Source organism: Sciurus carolinensis, chromosome 2 (genome assembly GCF_902686445.1).
Source record: "Sciurus carolinensis chromosome 2, mSciCar1.2, whole genome shotgun sequence".
NCBI lineage: Eukaryota > Metazoa > Chordata > Mammalia > Rodentia > Sciuridae > Sciurus > Sciurus carolinensis.
In genome coordinates, this window is record NC_062214.1 from 97,985,642 (window position 1) to 98,008,088 (window position 22,447).

Genomic DNA, 22,447 nt, shown 5'->3' on the forward strand with positions numbered 1-22,447 from the left:
ACAAAGTGAGCTATAAAACTAGGATGTGAATATCCAAGACACATAAAGTATGCATATAACTATATAACTACTCAGAGCTTTATGTAAAAGTGAGTTGTTTTCAGTTATTTCATCCCTAAGCCAAAAAAAACTTGTAAGCATTTTGGCTCAAGATTTTTTATTAACATTAAGATGGAACAAAATTGTAGTGTGTATTGATTATAATCTAATATAGGCCCATCTCTGTGGCTTGCTGGATATAGAAGTAGGATGTTGGGCAAGTCCCTTAACTATTCTGAGTTGTTTCCTTATCTATAAATATAATTTAATAATGTCCTTTCCTATCTCACACAAGTGAGGTTGTGGTGAAGGGACTTTTAAAATAAGAGTGCATCCTACTAAAGTTAGGTGATACTTTGTTATTATCGATAGTATTATTAGGGGGATATTTTCTCTTATTTTTGTTGTTCTTGTTATATCATTGTCATTAAAATATGAAATACCTGGTAACTGTACTATTTACTACAGAGCAGACTATAGTAGCCAGTGATTTTTGTCTGAAATCTTATCCACAGTGATTTAGTTACTAATGTCCAAGGTAGACCCATTTATAATAGACAGTCTCCCTGAAAATGAGCCATCTTCTTAGTATAAATTCCACTAGATAGTTGTTTCTATTTTCAAAATTTTATCTCCTTTTCTTATAACCTTCTAAAACCATTATTTCAGCAAGTATTCATAACAGGTATGAACTTTTTAGCCTTGTTTACTGAGCAGTATCTTAATGTTCTTATGTATTATCATTTAATAACTATTGCATTATGTTTATATCTTTTAAAATACTTGTGTCTGTCTAGAACCTGATCTAAAAGGACTCCCTACTAATAGGCATAACCTATTATTCTTTTTAACATAACCACTTAATAAATGCTTCAATATTGTACAGGCATACGAATTACTCTTTATATCCTGGACTTGTTAAATCTGATTTTGTTTCATTTTTTTCCCCACCTTTTCACAGGTCCAGCGGACCAGGCAATTGGTAACTTCACCAAGTCCTATGAGCTCTTCTGACGGCAAAGTTCTTCCCCTCAACGTACAGGTGGTCACTCAGCACATGCAGTCTGTTAAACAGGCACCAAAGACTCCTCAGAACGTCCCAGCCAGTCCTGGTGGGGATCGTTCTGCCCGACACCGTTACCCTCAGATCTTACCCAAACCAGCCAACAGCAGTGCACTCACCATTCGCTCTCCAACTACTGTCCTCTTTACTAGCAGTCCCATCAAAACAGCTGTTGTACCCGCTTCACACATGAGTTCTCTAAATGTGGTGAAAATGACAACTATATCCCTCACACCCAGCAACAGTAATGCCCCTCTTAAACATTCTGCCTCAGTCAGTAGTGCTACTGGAACAACAGAAGAATCGAGGAGCATTCCACAGATTAAGAATGGTTCTGTTGTTTCTCTTCAGTCTCCTGGATCCAGGACCAGTGGCACTGGGGGAACATCTGCTGTGGAAGTCAAAATGGAACCTGAAACAACATCAGATGAGCATCCTGTACAGTGCCAAGAAAACTCTGATGGGGCTAAAATTCCCCAAACAACACCTAGTGCTCTTTTGGGGCAGAAAAGTAATACAGATGGAGCAGTGCAAAAACCTTCAAATGAAGGTGTCATTGAATTAAAAACAACTAAGGTCTGTGACCAGAGGACCAAATGTAAAAGTCGCTGTAATGAAGTTCTGCCAGGCACTTCAACAGGCAATAATCAAAGCACTATCACTCTCTCAGTTGCTACTCAGAACCTAACTTTCACCAGCACTAGCTCACCATCTAATGGTGACTCAATAAAGACAGACCCAAAATTATGCACTAGAAGCCCAAGAAAACGACTGTCTTCTACATTGCAAGAGACCCAGGTGCCTCCTGTAAAGAAACCAATTGTGGAACAGCCTCCTGGAGTTAGCATAGAAGGTCAGAAACCCGGCAGTGTTAAGAAGGACCAAAAGGTTCCACATTCAGGGAAATTAGAAAGTTCAACAGCAGGTGCTCAGACTCCTAACAAGGTATCAATCAGTGTCAATTCACACCTGGTGGAAAATCAACCCTTGGGTTCTGCTCTTATTACCAGTGATTCAGTTTTGGAACAACAACAAACAACACCGTCATCGTCTCCAGATATAAAAGTAAAACTTGAAGGGAATGTCTTTCTCTTGGACAATGATTCAAAATCAGATGGCAGCTTTAATACAAATGAATGGCAACATGTCACTAAGGATTCTGAATTTATATCTGCCACCTGTGAACAACAGCAAGATATCGGTGTCATGACAATTCCTGAACACTCTGATATCAATGATTTAGAGAAATCTGTTTGGGAATTAGAAGGAATGCCACAGGACGCATATAGCCAGCAGCTACATAGCCAGATACAAGAATCTCCTTTGAATCAAATACAAGCACAGTCTTCAGATCAGTTACCTCTGCAATCCGAACTGAAGGAGTTTGAACCTTCTGTTTCCCAAGCAAATGAAAGCTACTTTCCTTTTGATGATGAACTTACTCAAGATAGTATTGTGGAAGAGCTGGTGCTTATGGAGCAGCAGATGTCAATGAACAATTCACATTCGTATGGTAACTGTTTGGGAATGACTCTTCAGAGTCAGTCAGTAACTCCGGGAGCTCCAATGTCATCTCATGCCTCTAGCACCCACTTCTATCATCCAATCCATAGCAATGGCACTCCAATCCACACACCCACACCCACACCCACTCCTACACCAACCCCAACACCAACTCCAACCCCTACATCTGAAATGATTGCTGGGTCTCAGAGTCTGTCACGGGAGAGCCCTTGCTCCAGGCTAGCCCAGACTACACCTGTGGATAGTGCTTTAGGAAGTAGCCGTCATACACCCATTGGTACTCCACATTCTAACTGCAGCAGTAGTGTCCCTCCCAGCCCTGTTGAATGCAGGAATCCATTTGCATTCACCCCAATAAGCTCTAGTATGGCATATCATGATGCCAGCATTGTCTCAAGCAGTCCTGTGAAACCGATGCAAAGACCCATGGCCACCCACCCTGATAAAACCAAGCTTGAATGGATGAATAATGGGTATAGTGGGGTTGGTAACTCATCAGTTTCTGGCCATGGCATTCTCCCAAGTTATCAGGAACTAGTGGAAGATCGTTTCAGGAAACCTCATGCTTTTGCTGTGCCTGGACAGTCTTATCAGTCTCAATCCAGACATCATGACACTCATTTTGGTCGTTTGACTCCTGTCTCTCCTGTGCAGCATCAAGGTGCCACTGTAAATAACACCAACAAACAGGAAGGGTTTGCCGTCCCTGCCCCTCTTGATAATAAAACAACTAATTCATCTGCCAGCAACAACTTCAGATGCCGGAGTGTGAGCCCTGCCGTCCATCGCCAACGTAATCTCAGTGGAAGCACCCTCTACCCAGTGTCTAATATCCCACGATCTAATGTGACCCCCTTTGGAAGCCCAGTAGCCCCAGAAGTTCATGTTTTCACAAATGTTCACACAGATGCATGTGCCAACACCATAGCTCAAAGAAGTCAATCAGTCCCATTGACAGTCATGATGCAGACAGCCTTCCCAAATGCTCTTCAGAAGCAAACTAACAGTAAGAAAATAACTAATGTTTTGTTGAGTAAACTTGATTCTGACAATGATGATGCAGTGAGAGGTTTGGGAATGAACAACCTGCCCTCAAATTACACAGCCCGAATGAATCTCACTCAGATTTTGGAAACTTCCACTGTTTTTCCTAGTGCCAACTCTCAGAATATGATTGATTCCAGCACTTCTGTGTATGAATTCCAAACACCATCTTACCTCACCAAAAGTAATAGCACCGATCAGATCAGTTTTTCTCCTGGAGATAATCAAGCACAATCTGAAATTGGAGAGCAACAATTAGATTTCAGTAGCACTGTTAAAGACCTGTTGAGTGGAGACAGCTTGCAAACCAACCAGCAGCTGGTAGGTCAGGTAGCATCTGATCTCACCAACACTGCATCTGATTTCTCTAGTGATATCAGGTTGTCTTCTGACCTCTCAGGCAGCATCAATGATTTGAACACTTTAGACCCAAATCTGCTGTTTGATCCAGGTCGTCAGCAGGGACAAGATGATGAAGCTACACTGGAAGAATTAAAGAATGACCCGTTGTTTCAACAAATTTGCAGTGAATCCATGAACTCTATGACTTCATCAGGTTTTGAATGGATAGAAAGCAAGGACCATCCTACTGTTGAAATGTTGGGTTAAATTGTGTTTTATAATATGTAGCACACTGTATCTAAAGACATATGTATTGTATTTGTCTTAATGGAAGTGCCTCCCGCAGCAGAAACACTTACTATCAATTGTGACATTTTAAAAGCGTTTGCTGCAGAAGTGGTTTCTTCTTCAGTAGGAAATGGTTAGACTTGCCTCGGTTCTTAACAAGTTTCTGAAGACAGTAGGCTGTAGAAGAACAAGTATTAGGTTTTAAATTTTATAATGTTCCCCATTTAATCACATTGTTTGCTAGTGAAGAATCAACTCTTCAGCTTTTACAAGAGAAGTCTAGATCTTTATTTTGTATAAGTTCATTTTAATTCATTAGTTGATCTGCACAAAATTTAGAAGAAACCATCATTTAAGTATAGGCTATTTCATTGTTGGCATTATCTTTTAGATATGAAATCATAGCTAAGGTGAACTGTAGACAAGAAGGTCTTCCTTGAAACAGGGATAATATTCAGGTTATTATAAATATTTAGGCTTGAAGCATAGAGCTACTGTAAGATGAAAAATCTCTGTAGGACTTTCTGGGGCTTCAGTACCATTTATACCCATAATGAAGGGCTTAAATAGGAGAAAATAATGGAAAATAAATATTAATTTAAGTAAAGTTAAAGCTGCATTAAAATTTTTAAGAGGAAAAACTAGTAGCCATTTACATTTGTGACCTTGCATTAGTCCGATTTTAAAATGTTGATTTTAATATGGAGCTAACACACACGAAACAAATAACTCCAGACATTGTAGTTTAATAGAGTAAATACAAACATGTTAGAACACTTCGATGTTTTATTATTTACCAGTTGAGATAGGGGTATTTTCCTAGTTTCACTACAATGGCTGCATGTACATATTAAAATTCTATTTAAGATTTATTTTGAAGTTTTTTTCCTTATGATATTCTTTAGTAATCAGTTTTTTTCCTCCTCAATTTAGTGACTGACTCCTTTGCTCCTCCTGCACATTATGCAATTTGATCATGGAGTCCCTTTGAAAAACAAGCAGGAAGGAGATGATATTAAAACCTGAGCAAAAAACATTTCACCACCTAAGGTCTGAAGCCACATATCTTTATATCTCTAATAAAACAAAGGGGAAAATAGCAGTACTTGAAGAAGAGGAATGTTTTATTACATGCTTAATTTATTTATTGTGATAAACACAATTGCAAAAGAAGCAAAGCACTCAGGATTTGTTTTAAAATGTTTCTCTATATGGCTCCCATTTTGTTTTATGAATATATTTATGAATTTCATGTTGACACAAATCTACTCACCATTTGACAGCTCCATTTAAGTGAGTGTCAAGATCACTTTCAAAGAAATTAACATTTTTAAAACTAACATTAAACCATCTGCTATGCTACCTTAAACCTAGCTAAGCTTTTCTTTACCTTAATTCATAAACCAATCAGAAGACTACAATCAATGAATATTTAACAAATGTGATGAAGGGTTTAATAAGATTTTTATTCAATAAATTTGAAAGGTAGGGTATTAACATATTTTGATAAATAAATGGTGCTAGGGTTGGCTCAGAGGTTTATATATTGATACGTCCTAGTTATTGGCATTTGTGTGTGTTTGCTGTTATCTTGATTTAATGATCTGTTAGGTTTTTTTCTTGATGCTAGTTATTTCTTCACTGTACATTGAGACACAGCACTACTGCACACCAAAGTATGCAATACCCAAAGGAAACTGCGTGATTTCTTTTAACTAATGATGGGAGCCTTTCTATATGAGACATTCTGAAAAGGAGATTTTGAGGCCATTCTAATCCCTTGTTTACATTATTAGCTTCCTACTAATATAAAAATAATGGAAATCTTTTTTGATAAAAATATAAAGACTGGAGGATTTTTAACCCCTGTACAGTATTGCAGCAAACTCTTTAAATTTGGTTGAATTCGTCCAGCAAACTTTCTGGGGTTCATATATTGCACTAAATTTGTTGAACCTGTGGTAGGCACATCTCTTAGGATAAATGCAACCAATACAGTCCACAGATTAAACTTTTTAAATGTGTTTCATTATGAAAAGACAAGATGTCATCAAAGTGACAGATAAAATTGTCTTATGTAGCAATGTGCATTGATCTCAATGAGATATTTCTATTTCTTATTCTCTTACATGAGAATATTACAGCAGGAAGAATTAAGTTTAGTTTGCTTCACCATGTTAATACATGATCACAAAATGTGCATGAGTGTTATTGACTTATCTTGTACAGTACTAGGTATTCCTGTAACCACTTTTTTTTCTTGGCTGTATTGAAACTGGTTCAGTGTTAACCAGGCGAGCATAGTTATTCACAAGTTATTTACTTTTTTATGTTTACTAATTCTGCTTAGTTGTTGAATATGTTCTTTTCTCAGATTATTTTCATTGTTTTGATGTTTAAAACATTTTGCATACTGTTTATCATGATAAGACTTCATGAAGTAAATAATTTTGCATATAATTGCAATAAGCACTGACTTTTGAACTGAAAAGAAGGAAAGTGTTTTTTTTGTGCAGTGCATCTGAGGTTCAAATAATAGTCTTGTACTACAATGTGCTTTACTACACCATAAATGACAAAAACAAGCCCTGTTTCATGTTTTCATTTAGTGCAAAAAAGTCAGATTTCCCCAGTGTTTTGTTGTCTGTTGTACCTGCTGAAACTACAGTAGTTGAATATTGCAGTAGCATTTCAGTTCTCTTTTTTTATTAAAAGTGCTCAAAATTGTTTTTTAAATGTTTTCAAAAACAATTAAAAACATTTTATATTAAACTGTCTGGATCTTAAGGTGATTTATGAGATATTTTATATAGACAATATGCCATTTTGTAAATAGATCCAATGCTGCATGACTTTTTATCTTATAAAATTTGGGGAAATAGATAAAAATCAGCAAGAGCAGAACAGAGCTGCTAATCTACTCTCTGCTATTAATCCAAAAGAACACACAGATCTTACTTCATTCATTGGCATTCTACTGTTTGGGATTTGTTACCAGGCAAGTGGCATAAAGCTTTGTGTTGTCCAAAATGCCATTTTTTTCTTTTGGTCTTTCACATTATATTTGCTTTAAAATGTTAGCCTGGGGAGTACCGAGATAGGTTTATTTCTGGAGCCTTGTATAGAAAAATTAAAAGCCCACCTGTGTTTGAATGCAATATAGGCATTTCCGTGAACCAGAAATACAAAATAAGTGTACTGACCTTGTAAACTAGAATCTGGGCCATAGGTCTAGAAGCAGGCAGATGTCACTGGAAATTTTAGCTCCTGCAAAAGTAGTGAAGCCAGAACTTGGGGTGGAGTTTACTCACTCTTAAAACAATGAGCAGCAACCAGCATCTAAGGCTGTAATACACGCTGAGCATGGTGGCGCATGCCTGTAATCCTAGTGGATCAGGACCCTGTGGCAGGAGGATTGCAGGTTTGAAGTCAGCCTCATCAACTTGGCGAGGCTCTAAACAACTTAGTAAAACCCTGTCTCGAATTTTTCAAAAAGCACTAGGGATGTAGCTCAGTCAAGTATCCCTGTGTTCAGCCCCCAGTACCCCCCCAAAACTTTTAGGATTGAAGGTGTAACTCCGTGGTAGAGAGCTTGCCTAGCATGCACAAGGCCCTGGTTCTATCCCCAGTACCACAAAAAATAAATAAGTATAGATATATAAGTGTATCAGTATATATAAGTATAAACTTATATGTATATAAGTTTACTGGTGTTTTCTCTGTTAGCTGAAAAATCAGGTATTGTTGATTATCATAAGTACAAATTGCCTCAGTCCCTATTTTCATAATAGAAGACCAATTTTATTTTTGTTAAATCTAAGAAATAGTTTGATTTTAACAAGTAATGCTATAATTTTTTTAATAACTAAAGTTACAAATTTGTGGATGGAACCATTTTATATATGTTATAAAACCTAGAGCCATATCCCCAGAGCCATATAATTGCTTACAGCAGAAGAAAGAGCAAAGGAAAAACCTCACTTTCCAAGATAGATTTTATTTCTAAGAAGTACTTTTTTCTTAGAAAAGGGAAAACAATTTTATATATCATGAGAATGATATCACTACCACACAAACTATTTCTTTGAATTAGATCCTGTGTTAAATAGTTTGCATATACTCTCATTTTCTGATTATTCTGAAAGAATAATATTCTTCAGGCGAGAAAATTTTAGTTGAGAGATTAAATGGTGAAGTTAACAGGACTAGTAACAGGAAGAGCCAGAATTATCTTAATTCCCAGCCCAGTTCTTAACCATTATGCTATATTTAAGATACTTGTTCGTAATGTCCCTGCTGCAATTTGATCTGTTGGCTTCTTTTGAAATTTTCATTCTGGTATAAAATTGAGGATTGACTTTGATTTTTATGAGGGTTTTATGACAAACTGCCAGCCCTTTTTTGTCTTAATAGTTATTTTTCTCACCTAGCCCACTTTATCTCTGTTGCCTTTAGATTTCACCTGTGTTTTGAAATAGTCCCCTAAATTTTCCAAGTCCCTTTTTCCTCCTCTCCCTTTTTGGAAATGCCCTAATATTATTGGGAGAAGTAAGATTTAAACGTAAAATTTTGTGTTTTACACAGATTTTCAAGCACATTTCTTAAAGATATACTTAGTCATACTTATTTTGAAGCCAGTTTCAAATTTTTAACCAGAAAATAAAAACTAGACTCTTTTGTTGAACAAATGATAAAGTGCCTAATATATATCAGTCTCTATAAGGCCAGGTGCTAGAGAAGACACCCAGCCATTCTTAAATGTCTGCAGTATAACAAGGAAGACAAAATGAACAGGAATTCAGAATATGATGAGGTCACAGTAACAAACTGCTGTTTACCACTAGTGTGCATTCTCCCCTTCCAGAAATTGCTGATAAATTCCCTGATTCTTAGCTGGGTGTTCAGTCATCTGAACAAACTGCTACATAAACCAACCTCCCTGGTAGTTAAGTGGAGTCCCTTATCCAAGTACTGGACCAAAAGAATGTAATCAAAAGGTTTTGTGCTACCTTGAATTGTTCTGGTCCTTCTTCCCCACTATTGAAGTACAGATTGGATGGATAGAACTCACAGAGCTCCCTTGGATGTTGAGGTAAAGCCACATTCTGGGGATGATGGAGTGACAAAACAGGAGCCTGAGGCCCTAGTGACAAGGGAGTTGCCCTGCCAGTCCTGACTGCTTCCTGCTGAACATGTTTTACACAAGAGAAATAAACTTTGTGGTTAAAGTCGTATTTATTTTGAGTCTTCTATAACTCAACATAAACCCAATTTCTTTTTTTTTTTTTTTTTTTTTTTTTTTTTTTTTGGGTGCTGGGGATCGAACTCAGGGCCTTGTGCTTACAAGGCAAGCACTCTACCAACTGAGCTATCTCCCCAGCCCCATAAACCCAATTTCTAACCAACTTAGCCACCAGAAGGATTTAAGCAGAAGGGGGAAATGCTAAATTAGCATCAGGATCCCCAAACTATCATGGGTCATCCCCAGGAATGGCAAATTTCATCTCTATTTCATGGGGATTGGTAAGTCAGGATGTGAACTTAGGCTACCTTGATGCTGGCACTGCATTTGAATACTCTTTCATAGCAATTGGGTTTGCGGGGAGATTATTCTAACCTCTTTAAACAACTGAAGAGAATTGGAGCAAATTGAAAGCAGAATAGCATTCTGGCCATTGGTGTCCAACCTGGGTTTAAGTCTTGGCTCTGCCAATTAGCCCATGACCCCAGGAACGAGCATTTTCTAGTGGCGTGTCACTTTGTTCTGGTTATTTTTGCCAACACCTTGAATGAAGACAAAAAGTTTGGTGGTGCAAATGTAGATTGACTTGCTCAAATTCTGTTTAACCTTTTCCTAGTGTGCAGAGGCTGGAAAGCCAAAAACTACATTTTCCAGAGCTCCTATCAGCGTGGGTTCTGAGATTTGGATTATATTCCTTTTACTAGATTCATTCAAGACAAGACATAAAAATAAAGCAGAAGTCATCTTCCTACTCCTTTTAAATGACCTTTTCTCACAAGCAAACTTGGAGACAAATTTTTCCAGCAACAGGGTTCTGTAGTCTATTCTTGTGATTCTTAAGAATTGGGGCCACATTCCAACAGCAAATTGCCCGTTTCGTGAATGTCAAGAGGCAGTCTGGTGCAGGAGTGGTGTATTAGCGACACACCAGCAACAAACGTCCCACCCTACCCAACCCCATCTGTCTTCCTAATGGCAGGAATAGTTCCAGTAGCAAACTCAGGCAGCCAGCCCCCTGATTGTCAGTGCTGCCATATTGGTTCCAGGAGTCATTTCTGAAGGCAGGGTATATAGCCTGTTCCTCCATTTATTTCCAAGCACCCAATTCCCTGTATTAAATCCTCTTCTGCTATAAGTAACCTAGAATAAATATTTCCTACACTTCACTTTGACTCAACATGTGCCTATAGGCTGCGGGTCAAGAAAATCTGAGATCTACATGCAGTTCTATATATCATTCTTTCACCCACTCTGCACTTCAACTAATGAGATCTGTGAAGCTCAGTGAGACAAGCAACATTGACTGTAACTGTTACAATGCCTATGTAAAAGGACTAACACTGAGTAGGAAAAAGTCTGGTCCTTTTTAACATTTAATGAAATATTCTTTTACTTGAACACATATCTGTGAGAAGGTGAAGTGTGAATGTATACTCAGGTGGAGAGCTGAAATTTGAGTTAATTGCCACATAAAAGAAATAACTCAGTAAAAAAATTAACTTAGGCCGAACTTTATATCTGAGCATGTTCATTTAACTGGTCTCAATATGGTTTATTCCAATCATGACACTACTTCTACTCCTTCTCATGTTTGAAATACAGTTTAAAATTTCCTAACAACTCCACTCCACCCTATTAACTATTTAATCCTTCACAATCTTACCTCACCTTCCTAACAGTTTTGAAATCGCATCTCAAATATTAATGGAGATTTCATAATGGGTAAACCCGTTCATTAAGTTTGTAAAATTGTTTATGGTTCACTTCCTAAATCAGACCCCTTCATTAACAGTCTTTTTCAAGGACCAGCTTCCTCTGCCTAGTATTTAAATAAATTGTTTGACCTTCTAAAATTGGCTTTTCTATTCCACTTTTCCTAAACAATGCAAAAAAACTCCCCTAGATCCAAGATGGCAAACTAGAGGGAGGCTGTGTTCCTTGTCACTCCATAACTCCGGTTTCAAGCAGAGAATATCTGTTTCTTTGTGAGGCAGTTTTTGCTGCTTATTGATCCCCTACTGTTTACCCCATTTGTCTGCTGTGATCACCTGCAGTCTGCCAGCATATCGACGCCGTTTTTGAGTGCAGATTGTTCACTGACAGGTGCCTATCATCCGCCATTTGCCTGCCTCTCACCTGTCCATCGCCTGCCTTATACCTATCCATCACCCAACGCATGAGGTTCACCTCCCGATCGTCCGACAACAGTCAGCAAACTGATCACCTACCGCCAGTGCAGCGCCAGCTGCCTGCTGTTGCCTGGAAGTTCACTGTTACAGTACCTGCAGGTTTGGTTACACATGGCTGCCACCATTTTGAGAAAACAGCCAGGCCCTGTAGAACCCCTGGCTGGAATGACTGAGCCCCGTCTCCAGGATCCCTCAGCCCGACCAATCACTCCCTGCCTCTGGGGCCCTCACATCGACGGACTGCTCCCTGCCACCAGGACCCCCAGACCAACTGACTGCGCCCTATCACCAGGACCCCAGACCGACTGATTGCACCTGGCCTCCTGGACCCCATAACCACACCAAACATACCCGACCTCCAGAACCCCTGCCTGACCAACCAACCCTACCTCCAGGACCTCCAGCTGACCACGTCCACACCCTGAGCTGCAGCTCCCCATTTGCCAACACATTTGGAAGCCAGAGCAGCCATCGTGGATAATACTGGAAGCCGGAGCTCTGATCTTTAGGTGAGGCAAATCCCATCCTGAACTCCTGCTGGAGGCTTGAAGCTTATTGTCAGGTACCTCTCATGCATCAGGCTACTGAACTCTGGGAGGTTTCATTACTATATGACTGTTACACTGTATATTTTCTTGTTTCTCCTTATTGAAAAATTTTAAGTTTTTATTTCTTTACTTTTCTTGCTCTCTTTTCCTTTTGATTACCTGTTCCCTCAGAGTCTTTCTCCTTTTTTTGCATGCTAACATCCTATTTCTTTTGATTACACTCTTACCCTTTCTATTATCTAGAAATTCTGTATATTCTTTTCTTATCCCATTAACAGCTACATTTTACATCCCTCTGCATCCTCTTTGTCCTCCATTTGAAATTGCAGACCTTATTGCAAATCCGTTTGTTTTACTGAAGATAATAATTGACCTCATTCTGTTTATTATGACAATTTTGTTATTGTCCTCATAGGGGCTATTTGGTCTAGGATTGTATAGTGTCTGAACTGGGCACTGCTAATATTGATCTCCCCTTAAAGAAAAGGTTTTGGAAACCTATAGGGCCACTATAAGCCTATAGGGGGCAATCTGCAATACCCCAGATCTGCACTGCTAGAGGGGAAGATACATGAACAACATGAAAAAACAAGGGAAGAAAACGATCCAAACAAATCTAGATTCTATATTAATAGAATCCAATGACAGTATGTTAGAAGAAATGTCAGAAAAGGACTTCAGATTATACATGATTAAGATGATTCGCGAAGCAAAGGATGAGATAAGAGAGCAAATGCAGGCAATGAATGATAATACCAATAAGCTGAAAGAGCAGGTGCAGGAAGCAAAAGATCATTTCCAGCAAAGAGATAGAGATTCTCAAAAAAAAAAACGGAAATCCTTGAAATGAAGGAAACAATAAACCAGATAAAAAACTCAATGGAAAGCATCACCAAAAGACTAGACCACTTGGAAGACAGAACCTCAGAAAATGAAGACAAAATATTCAATCTTGAAAATAAAGTGGCCCAAACAGAGAAGATGGTAAGAAGTCATGAACAGAATCTCCAAGAAATATGGGACATCATGAAAAGGCCAAATTTAAGAATTATTGGGATTGAGGAAGGCACAGAGATACAAACCAAAGGAATGAACAACCTATTCAATGAAATGATATCAGAAAATTTCCCAAACCTGAAGAATGAAATGGAAAATCAAATACAAGAGGCTTACAGAACACCAAATGCACAAAATCACAACAGATCCACACCAAGGCACATTATAATGAAAATGCCTAACATTCAAAATAAAGATAGGATTTTGAAGGCTGCAAGAGAAAAGCATCAGATTACATATAGGGGGAGACCAATACGGATAGCAACAGACATCTCCACCCAGACTCTAAAAGCTAGAAGGGTCTGGAACAATGTATTTCAAGCTCTGAAAGAACATGATTGCCAACCAAGAATCCTATACCCAGCAAACCTAACCTTCAGATTTGAAAATGAAATAAAATCCTTCCATGATAAACAAAAGTTAAAAGAATTTACAGATAGAAAGCCTGCACTACAGAATGTTCTCAACAAAATATTCCATGAGGAGGAAATGAAAAACAACAATGCAAGTCAGCAAAGGGAGGAACTACCTTAGAGAAAAACCACTCAAAGGAGAAACCAAGCCAACTTAAAAACCAAAAATAAGCCCAAATGACTGGGAATACAAATCACATCTCAATAATAACCCTGAACGTTAATGGCCTAAACTCATCAATCAAAAGACATAGACTGGCAGAATGGATTAAAAAGAAAGACCCAACAATATGCTGCCTTCAAGAGACTCATCTCATAGGAAAAAGACATCCACAGACTAAAGGTGAAAGGATGGGAAAAAACCTACCATGCACATGGACTCAGTAAAAAAGCGGGGGTTTCCATCCTTATATCAAATAAAGTGGACTTCAAGCCAAAGTTAGTCAGAAGGGATAAAGAAGGACATTTCATACTGCTTAAGGGAACCATAAATCAGGAAGATATAACGATAGTAAATATTTATGCCCCAAACAATGGTGCATCATTGTACATCAAACAAATCCTTCTCAATTTCAGGAATCAAATAGACCACAACACAATAATTCTGGGTGACTTTAAGGCACCGCTGTCACCACTAGATAGATCTTCCAAAAAAAAACCCACCAAAGAAAACATAGAACTCAATAACACAATCAATAACCTAGACTTAATAGACATATATAGAATATTCCATCCATTAACAAGCGGACTCACTTTCTTCTCAGCAGCACATGGAACCTTCTCGAAAATAGACCATATGTTATGCCATAAAGCAGCCCTTAGGAAATGAAAAACAATAGAGATACTGCCTTGTGTTCTATCAGATCATAATGGACTGAGTAGAAATCAATGACAAAATAAAAAACAGAAATTACTCCAACACCTGGAGACTAAATAATATGCTATTGAATGAAAAATGGATAACAGAAAACATCAGGGAGGAGATAAAAAAATTCTTAGAGGTTAATGAGAACGACGATACAACATATCAAAATCTCTGGGACACTATGAAAGCAGTACTAAGAGGAAAAGTCATTGCATGGAGCACATTTCAGAAAAGAATGAAAATTCAACAACTAAATGACCTAATATTACAGCTTAAAGCCCTAGAAAAAGAACAGAATAACAGCAAAAGTAGTAGAAGACAGGAAATAATTAAAATCAGAGCTGAAATCAATGAAATTGAAACAAAAGAAACAATTCAAAAATTGACAAAACAAAAAATTGGTTCTTTGAGAAAGTAAACAAAATAGACAAACCCTTACCACACTAACAAAGAGAAGGAGAGAGAAAACTCAAATTACTAAACTTCATGATGAAAAAGAAAATATCACGACAGACACCACTGAGATACATAACATAATGAGAAGCTACTTCGAAAATCTGTATTCTAACAAAATAGAAACTACTGAAGACATTGACAAATTTCTAGAGACATATGCTCCTCCCAAGCTGAACCAGGAGGACATACACAATTTAAACAGATCAATATCGAGCAATGAAATAGAAGAAGCCATTAAAAATCTACCATCCAAGAAAAGCCCAGGACCAGACTCATTCTCAGCAGAGGTTCTACAAGACCTTCAAATCCTTCTCAAAGTATTCCAGAAAATAGAAAAGGAGGGAATCCTACCAAACTCATTCTATGAAACTAATATCACCCTCATACCCAAACCAGGAAAAGACACATCAAGGAAAGAAAATTTTAGACCAATATCCTTGATGAATATAGATGCAAAGATCCTTAACAAAATATCGGCAAACCCTATACAAAAACATATTAAGAAAATTGTGTACCACGATCAAGTGGGGTTCATCTTTGGAATGCAAGGATGGTTTAACATCCGTAAATCAATAAACGTAATCCATCATGTCAATAGACTTAAGGATAAGAATCTTATGGTTATTTCAATTGACACAGAAAAAGCATTCAACAAAATACAACACCCCTTCATGCTCAAAACATTACAAAAAATAGGGATATTAGGAACATACCTGAACATTGTAAAGGCTATTTATGCTAAGCCCATGGCCAACATCATTCTTAATGGAGAAAAACTGAAACCATTCCCTTTAAAAATGGGAACAAGACAGGGATGTCCTCTTTCACCACTTCTATTCAATATTGTCCTCGAAACTCTAGCCAGAGCAATTAGACTAAAGAAATTAAAAGGATATGAATAGGAAAAGAGAAACTTAAGCTGTCACTATTTGCTGATGACATGATTCTCTATTTAGAGGATCCAAAAATCTCCTCCAGAAAACTTCTAGACCTCATCAATGAATTCAGTAAAATAGCAGGCTATAAAATCAACACACATATATCTAAAGCATTTTTATACGCAAGCAACAAAACAGCTGAAAGGGAAATGAGGAAAACAACTCCATTTGCAATAGCCTCAAAAAAAATAAAATACTTGGGCATCAATCTAACCAAAGAGGTAAAAGATCTCTACAATAAAAACTACAAAACATTGAAGAAAGAAATTGAGGAAGACCTTAGAAGATGGAAAGATCTCCCATGTTGTTGGATAGGCAGAATTAATATTGTCAAAATGGCCATACTACCAAAAGTGCTATACAAATTCAATGCAATTCCAATTAAAATCCCAATGATGTACCTTACAGAAATAGAGCAAGCAATCATGAAATTCATCTAGAAGAATAAGAAACCCAGAATAGCTAAAGCAATCTTTAGCAGGAAGAATGAAACAGGGGGTATCCCAATACCAGAACTTCAACTATACTACAAAGCAATAGTAACAAAATGGCATGGTATTGGCACCAAAATAGACAGGTAGATCAATTGTACAGAATAGAGGACATGGACACAAACCCAAATAAATACAGTTTTCTCATACTAGACAAAGGGGCCAAAAATATGCAATGGAGAAAACATAGCCTCTTCAACAAATGGTGCTGGGAAAACTGGAAATCCATATGCAACAGAATGAAACTAAACCCCTATCTCTCACCTTGCACAAAAATCAACTCAAATGGATCAAGGACCTTGGAATCAGACAAGAGACCCTGCATCTTATAGAAGAAAAAGTAAGTCCAAATCTTCAACATGTCAGCTTAGGATCAGACTTCCTTAACAGGACTCCCATTGCACAAGAAATAAAAGCAAGAATCAATAATTGGGATAGTTTCAAACTAAATAGCTTTCTCTCGGCAAAGGAAACTATCAGCAATGCGAAGAGAGAGCCTACAGTGTGGGAGAAAATCTTTGCCACTCATACTTCAGATAGAGCACTAATTTCCAGAATATATAAAGAACTCAAAAAACTCTACACAATAGAGTACAAATAACCCAATCAACAAATGGACTAAGGATATGAACAGACACTTCACAGAAGATCTACAAGCAATCAACAAACATATGAAAAAATGTTCACCATCTTTAGTTATAAGAGAAATGCAAATCAAAACCACCCTAAGATTCCATCTCACCCCAATTAGAATGGCGATTATCAAGAATACAAGCAACAATAGGTGTTGGCGAGGATGTGGGGAAAAAGATACACTCATACATTGCTGGTGGGGCTGCAAATTATTGCAGCTACTCTGGAAAGCAGTGTGGAGATTCCTTAGAAAACTTGGAATGGACCTACCATTTGACCCAGCTATCCCACTCCTTGGCCTATACCCAAAGGACTTAAAATCAGCATACTACAGTGATACAGCTACATCAATGTTCATAGCTGCTCAATTCACAATAGCCATATTGTGGAACCAACCTAGATGTCCTTCAATTGATGAATGGATAAAGAAAATGTGGTATATATATACAATGGAATATTACTCAGCTATAAAGAATGATAAAATTATGGCATTTGCAGGCAAATGTATGAAATTGGAGAATATCATGCTAAGTGAGCTAAGCCAATCTCAAAAATCCAAAAGACGAATGATCTCACTGATAAGCGGATGATGACACATGATGGGGGGTGGGAGGGGGGCAAGAATGGAGGAAGGAAGGACTGTATAGAGGGAAAAGAGAGGTGAGAGGGGTTGGGGGAATGAAAAATAATGGAATGAATCAAACATCATTACCCTATGTAAATGTATGATTACGCAAATGGTATGCTGTTACTCCATGTACAGAGAAACAACATGTATCCCATTTGTTAAAAAAAATAAAAATAAAAATAAAAAAATAAATCAAGTAGTAAAAAAAAAAAAAGACTGAAACCCAGTGAAGCAGAAGCAAACAGGTCCCATAACTCTGTACACAGTATCTAGGACACATAGGGCAAGATGTACTCTCCAAAGGGCTGGGAAGTCCTTCCCCTTTGGACTTGCCAGTTGCAGCACTCATGGCTTCTCTCTCAGCCTGGCTCTCTCCACGGCCAACAGCTTTCCTTGGAAAATAGCCCACATTACCAGCATCTCTTAATTCTGGAGTGTCTATTCCAGCTTTGGTTTTACCTTCACAGCTTCACATATTGCTATCTCAGGGGCAGCCCACATGGATTCCAAGACTGTTACACTTTTCCTGGCTTCTCAGGCATTCCTTTGAAGTATTAATGGGAATATCCATGACCTTGTCATTCCAGCATCCTGCATTCCTGCAGAACTAGCACCATATGAACAATGTCAAGGTCTGCTACCAGCTCAAGCAGTAGTCAAGCCACCATGGACCAAGACTGCAACAGCCTCTGAGTTCTTGGGAAGTTGAGTATGATGAAATGAATCCTGGTTCCCTAATTTATTGGCATTCCTGGGTGAGTAGGATGCCCCTATGGTCTCTGAAAGGAGTTTTCAGTCCTATACCCTTGACCCCACAGTGAGTATAGTCTTAAAAATTCCTGAGATGCCCTCAAGGCATCTCTTTCCTATTATGTCTGTGCAGAGTATTTAACATCTCTTTAGTGCCTATAATCTCTTCAACAGCCACACCTTTCTTGGCTCCAATTTTACATACACTTTTTTGCCAAACTTCAAGTTTTTTACATCTTTCTGCTTTGCTTTATTCTTCTGATTCTCATACAAACCCAGCTAAAAGCTGCCAGCAAAACATATGCCACTGCCTGAATGCTGTACTGTCTTGAACTTTCCTTTGCCAGAGTAATTAGTCCATCACCTTTAAATTTAACCTCATAGAAAGTCTCAGAATAAGGGTCAAATGCAGATCAATTCTTTTCCATAATGGAACATTAATGGCCCCCCATCCAGTTTTGAATAGAGTCTTTATTTCCCTCTGAAACTCCATAAACACAGTCTTTATTGCCCATTTTATTGTGGGCATTCTGGTCTTCTAAGCTCCCATCAGAATCACCCAGTAACCTCTGCTTACAACATCTTAAGACCTAAAATCTGTCCAGCCTGCATCTTCAAACTTTTCCAAACTCCTTCTACAAACCAGTTCCAAATGTTTCTAAACCACATGGCCAGGTATGTCTCAGCAATGACCCTACTTCTGGTATACTCAGCAAGAGTAACTTAGAGAAGAAAAAAGTTTTTGGGCTCACAGTTTCAGAGGTGCAGTCCATGGTGAGCCAACTCAATTGCTTGGAGCACAAAGTAAGGCAGAACCTCATGGTGGAAGGGAATGGTGCAGGGAAGCTGCTCTGTTCATAGCAGCTGGGAAGTAAGGGTGGGGAGAATGGGCCACAGGGTAAAAGGAACCATTTCAGGACACACATCCAATGACCCAGCTCCTTCAGCCTCACCCTGTCTACCTACAAGTACCACCCAGTTAATCTATTCAAACTAGGAAGGACTGATCAGATTACAGCTCTCATAATCCAATCATTTTACATTCTTCATTAAGACAGGGTCAAATTCAGAACATTCATGACAAGCTCCTTTAAGTCATATGAACTGAGAAGGCCGGTGTAGCTTCCCTAAAGTAAACCTCAGAGTGTTATTTTCAGAATGGGAGTCGAAGGCAGACAAAAACCATAATAGGCACTCAATAGTGTTCCCACACAAATTTTTGAGTTTCATTTTAAAAAGTGTTTCTAGCCTGTTATTGTTTGGATGTGAGGTATTTCCCGAAAAACTCACCTGTGAGACAATGCAAGAAGGTTCAGAGGATAAATGATTGGGTTATAAGAGTCTTAACCCAATCAGTGAATTAATCCCCTAATAAGGAATAACTCAGTGGTAACCAAAGTGGTAGGGTGTGGCTGGAGGAGGTGGGAATTAGGCCATGGCTTTGGGTTAATGTATTTGTATATGGCAACTAGAGTCTGCATGAGTCCTCAGATAAACTCTTCTTCCTCTACAATTGTTCTGGTCAGATCTTTTAGTTACAGCAGCAAAAAAGCTGACACATAGCCAAATAGAACCACTTGCTGTTTTCCTGAATAAAGCACACATTCCCACTATTTAAGTCTTCCTCAGGATGTGATATATATATGTCTAAATATGGATGTCTATGCATATATGAATATAAATTTTTGGTTTGTTGTTTTTAGATATACATGACAATAGTGTGTATTTTGACATATTATACATACATGGATTGCAACCTGTTACAATTCTGATCCTATTCTGGTTATACATGATGTGGAGTTACACCAGTCATCTATTCCTATATGAGCATAGGAAAGTTATGTCAGATTCATTCTATATTTTAAAAATACTTTTCCTGGAGCTGGGGTTGTGGCTCAGTGGTAGAGCGCTTGCCTCACATGTGTGAGGCACTGGGTTCGATTCTTAGCATCGCGTATAAATAAACGAATGAAATAAATGTCCATCAACAACTAAAAAAAAAATTTTGGGGGGGGTGCTGGAGAATCGAACCCAGGGCCTTATGCTTACAAGGCAAGCACTCTACCGACTGAATTATCTCCCCAGCCCCTAAAAAGATTTTTTTAAAAATACTTTTTCTTTAAAATCCACCTTGACTGCCATCTGAGGGGGAAACCTTTGACAATCCCTAAATAACAATAAGAAGACTCCAGTGGTACTTGACTTGGGGCTTCTATGATAGTATTTTGTCTTGTGTGGGTAAATATTTGTGTATCCCTATACCCTCTAAATTGGAATCTCCTTACAGGTACCTTTCATTGTACATCACACAAAGCCTAATGATTGTTGCAAAGGTACAATCCTTGTTCGTTGAATTTAATTGATGCTTGTGATTGTCAGTTTCTCAAGATGGCACAAAGTATTAAGCTAAGAAATTGATATCCTTCATAATAGCAAACAAACAGGACATTTATTATTTACTATCTCTCGCATATCTAAAGACATATTGATATCAATTTAGTTTAAGGACTAAATATTAGATCCAAATTGTATATAGTCAAGATGCCTAATGTAGGGAAAGACTGAAATGTGTTTGTATCTTGAAATACATTACTTTCTTTGCCAACCACAGCAGATGGCCACTGTTACTGCTTGTGACAGAAATTTAAACTGATATGACAATAGCCTTATGGTCTTTCTGGGAGTATGCCAAATATTTGTGTTAAACTAATCTTTGAATAAGTTACCATTTTATTGCATGAGTCTATAATTGGGAACATCCTCAAATAAAACTGAATTTGAAAAAAAAGTAAAGATTTTTACTTTTATTTTGATGACTGGAATCTACGATATGCAGCCTTCGTGAAATTGTGCTATGCAAAATTTTTTTTTTTTTTTTTTTTTTTTCTCCTATAAGGCACCGGGGATTCGAACCGCGGCCCTTGCGCATGCTAGGTGAGTGCTCTCCAAAATGAGCCATTTCTTTGGCTCCAAATGTATTTTTTAATGTTTCAATAAATGCTTTTTTAAAGGAATCTTGATGGAGGCCTGTGTTTGCATTTGCAAATTTGAGGTTTTCTCTCTCTTGTCTGAGACAAGAGACACCTCAGGAAGAGAAAGGAGACTAACATTTGTTGAGCACTGTGTAGATACCTTCCTTTAACTCATTGCAAAAGGCCAAGGTCAGTCTGAGGCTTTGGTTGTAATTTCAAGGTAAGGATCTAGTTCTTCCCACCTCTCGATGATCCCTTAGCCAGCCACAGGGAACCCAAGTCCTCCAGAGGCTCTACCACCAAACCCAGCACTTAACTCAGAACTTACTGATTCCTAGACCTTCAGAACCTGGTGATATCTCAAGTAAGTTAGACCACTTCCCCTGCCTTTGGTGAGGAAATGAGATTTGGAAAAGTGAGAAAATTAATGAGTAAAGACCAGTATTGGGGCTGGGGAGATAGCTCAGTTGGAGTTGGTAGAGTGCTTGCCTCGCAAGCACAAGGCCCTGGGTTCAATCCCCAGCCCCGCAAAAAAAAAAAAAAAAAAGACCAATATTTAAGCTGCTTGGCCCTGACCCAGTGCTATTTCCACAGCAAATTCGGGGCCTCCAGGTCTCCCTGGGAACATGTAGCTTTCTGGAGAGATGAGACCAGCTGGAGCAGTCCACACTTGAGGTCCACTGCTACCTCAGCCAAAAACACCTTCGACTGTTAGTCCTCTGTTATTCTAGGTTTCTTCCTCTCCTTTTTCCCTCCCTTCCATTGTTCCTTTCTTCTTTCCTTTCTATTTTTACTTTTCCACCTCACATCAAATTTTTTAAAGACTTCATTTTTTAGAATAATTTTAGATTCACAGCAAAATTGAGAGGAAGATAGAGATTTTTCCACATACCATCTGCCCCACCCACGTGCATCTTCCCTCATTGTCAACATCCCCATTTGAGTAGTGCATTTGTTAAAAGAAAC

The 22,447-nt window shown here is 38.2% G+C and overlaps 1 protein-coding gene across 2 annotated transcripts in view; it reads left to right on the forward strand.

Moving 5' to 3' along the window:
- Positions 1 to 7,700, forward strand: part of Rfx7 (regulatory factor X7) — a 119,549-nt gene extending 111,849 nt beyond the window's left edge. For both annotated transcript variants that reach the window (XM_047539708.1, XM_047539710.1), the window contains exon 10: positions 1,001 to 7,700. In XM_047539708.1, coding sequence (XP_047395664.1) covers positions 1,001 to 4,279 — 3,279 coding nt within the window. In that variant the 3' untranslated portion in view covers positions 4,280 to 7,700. The remainder of the gene's footprint in view (positions 1 to 1,000) is intronic.
- Positions 7,701 to 22,447: the final 14,747 nt, after the last annotated feature.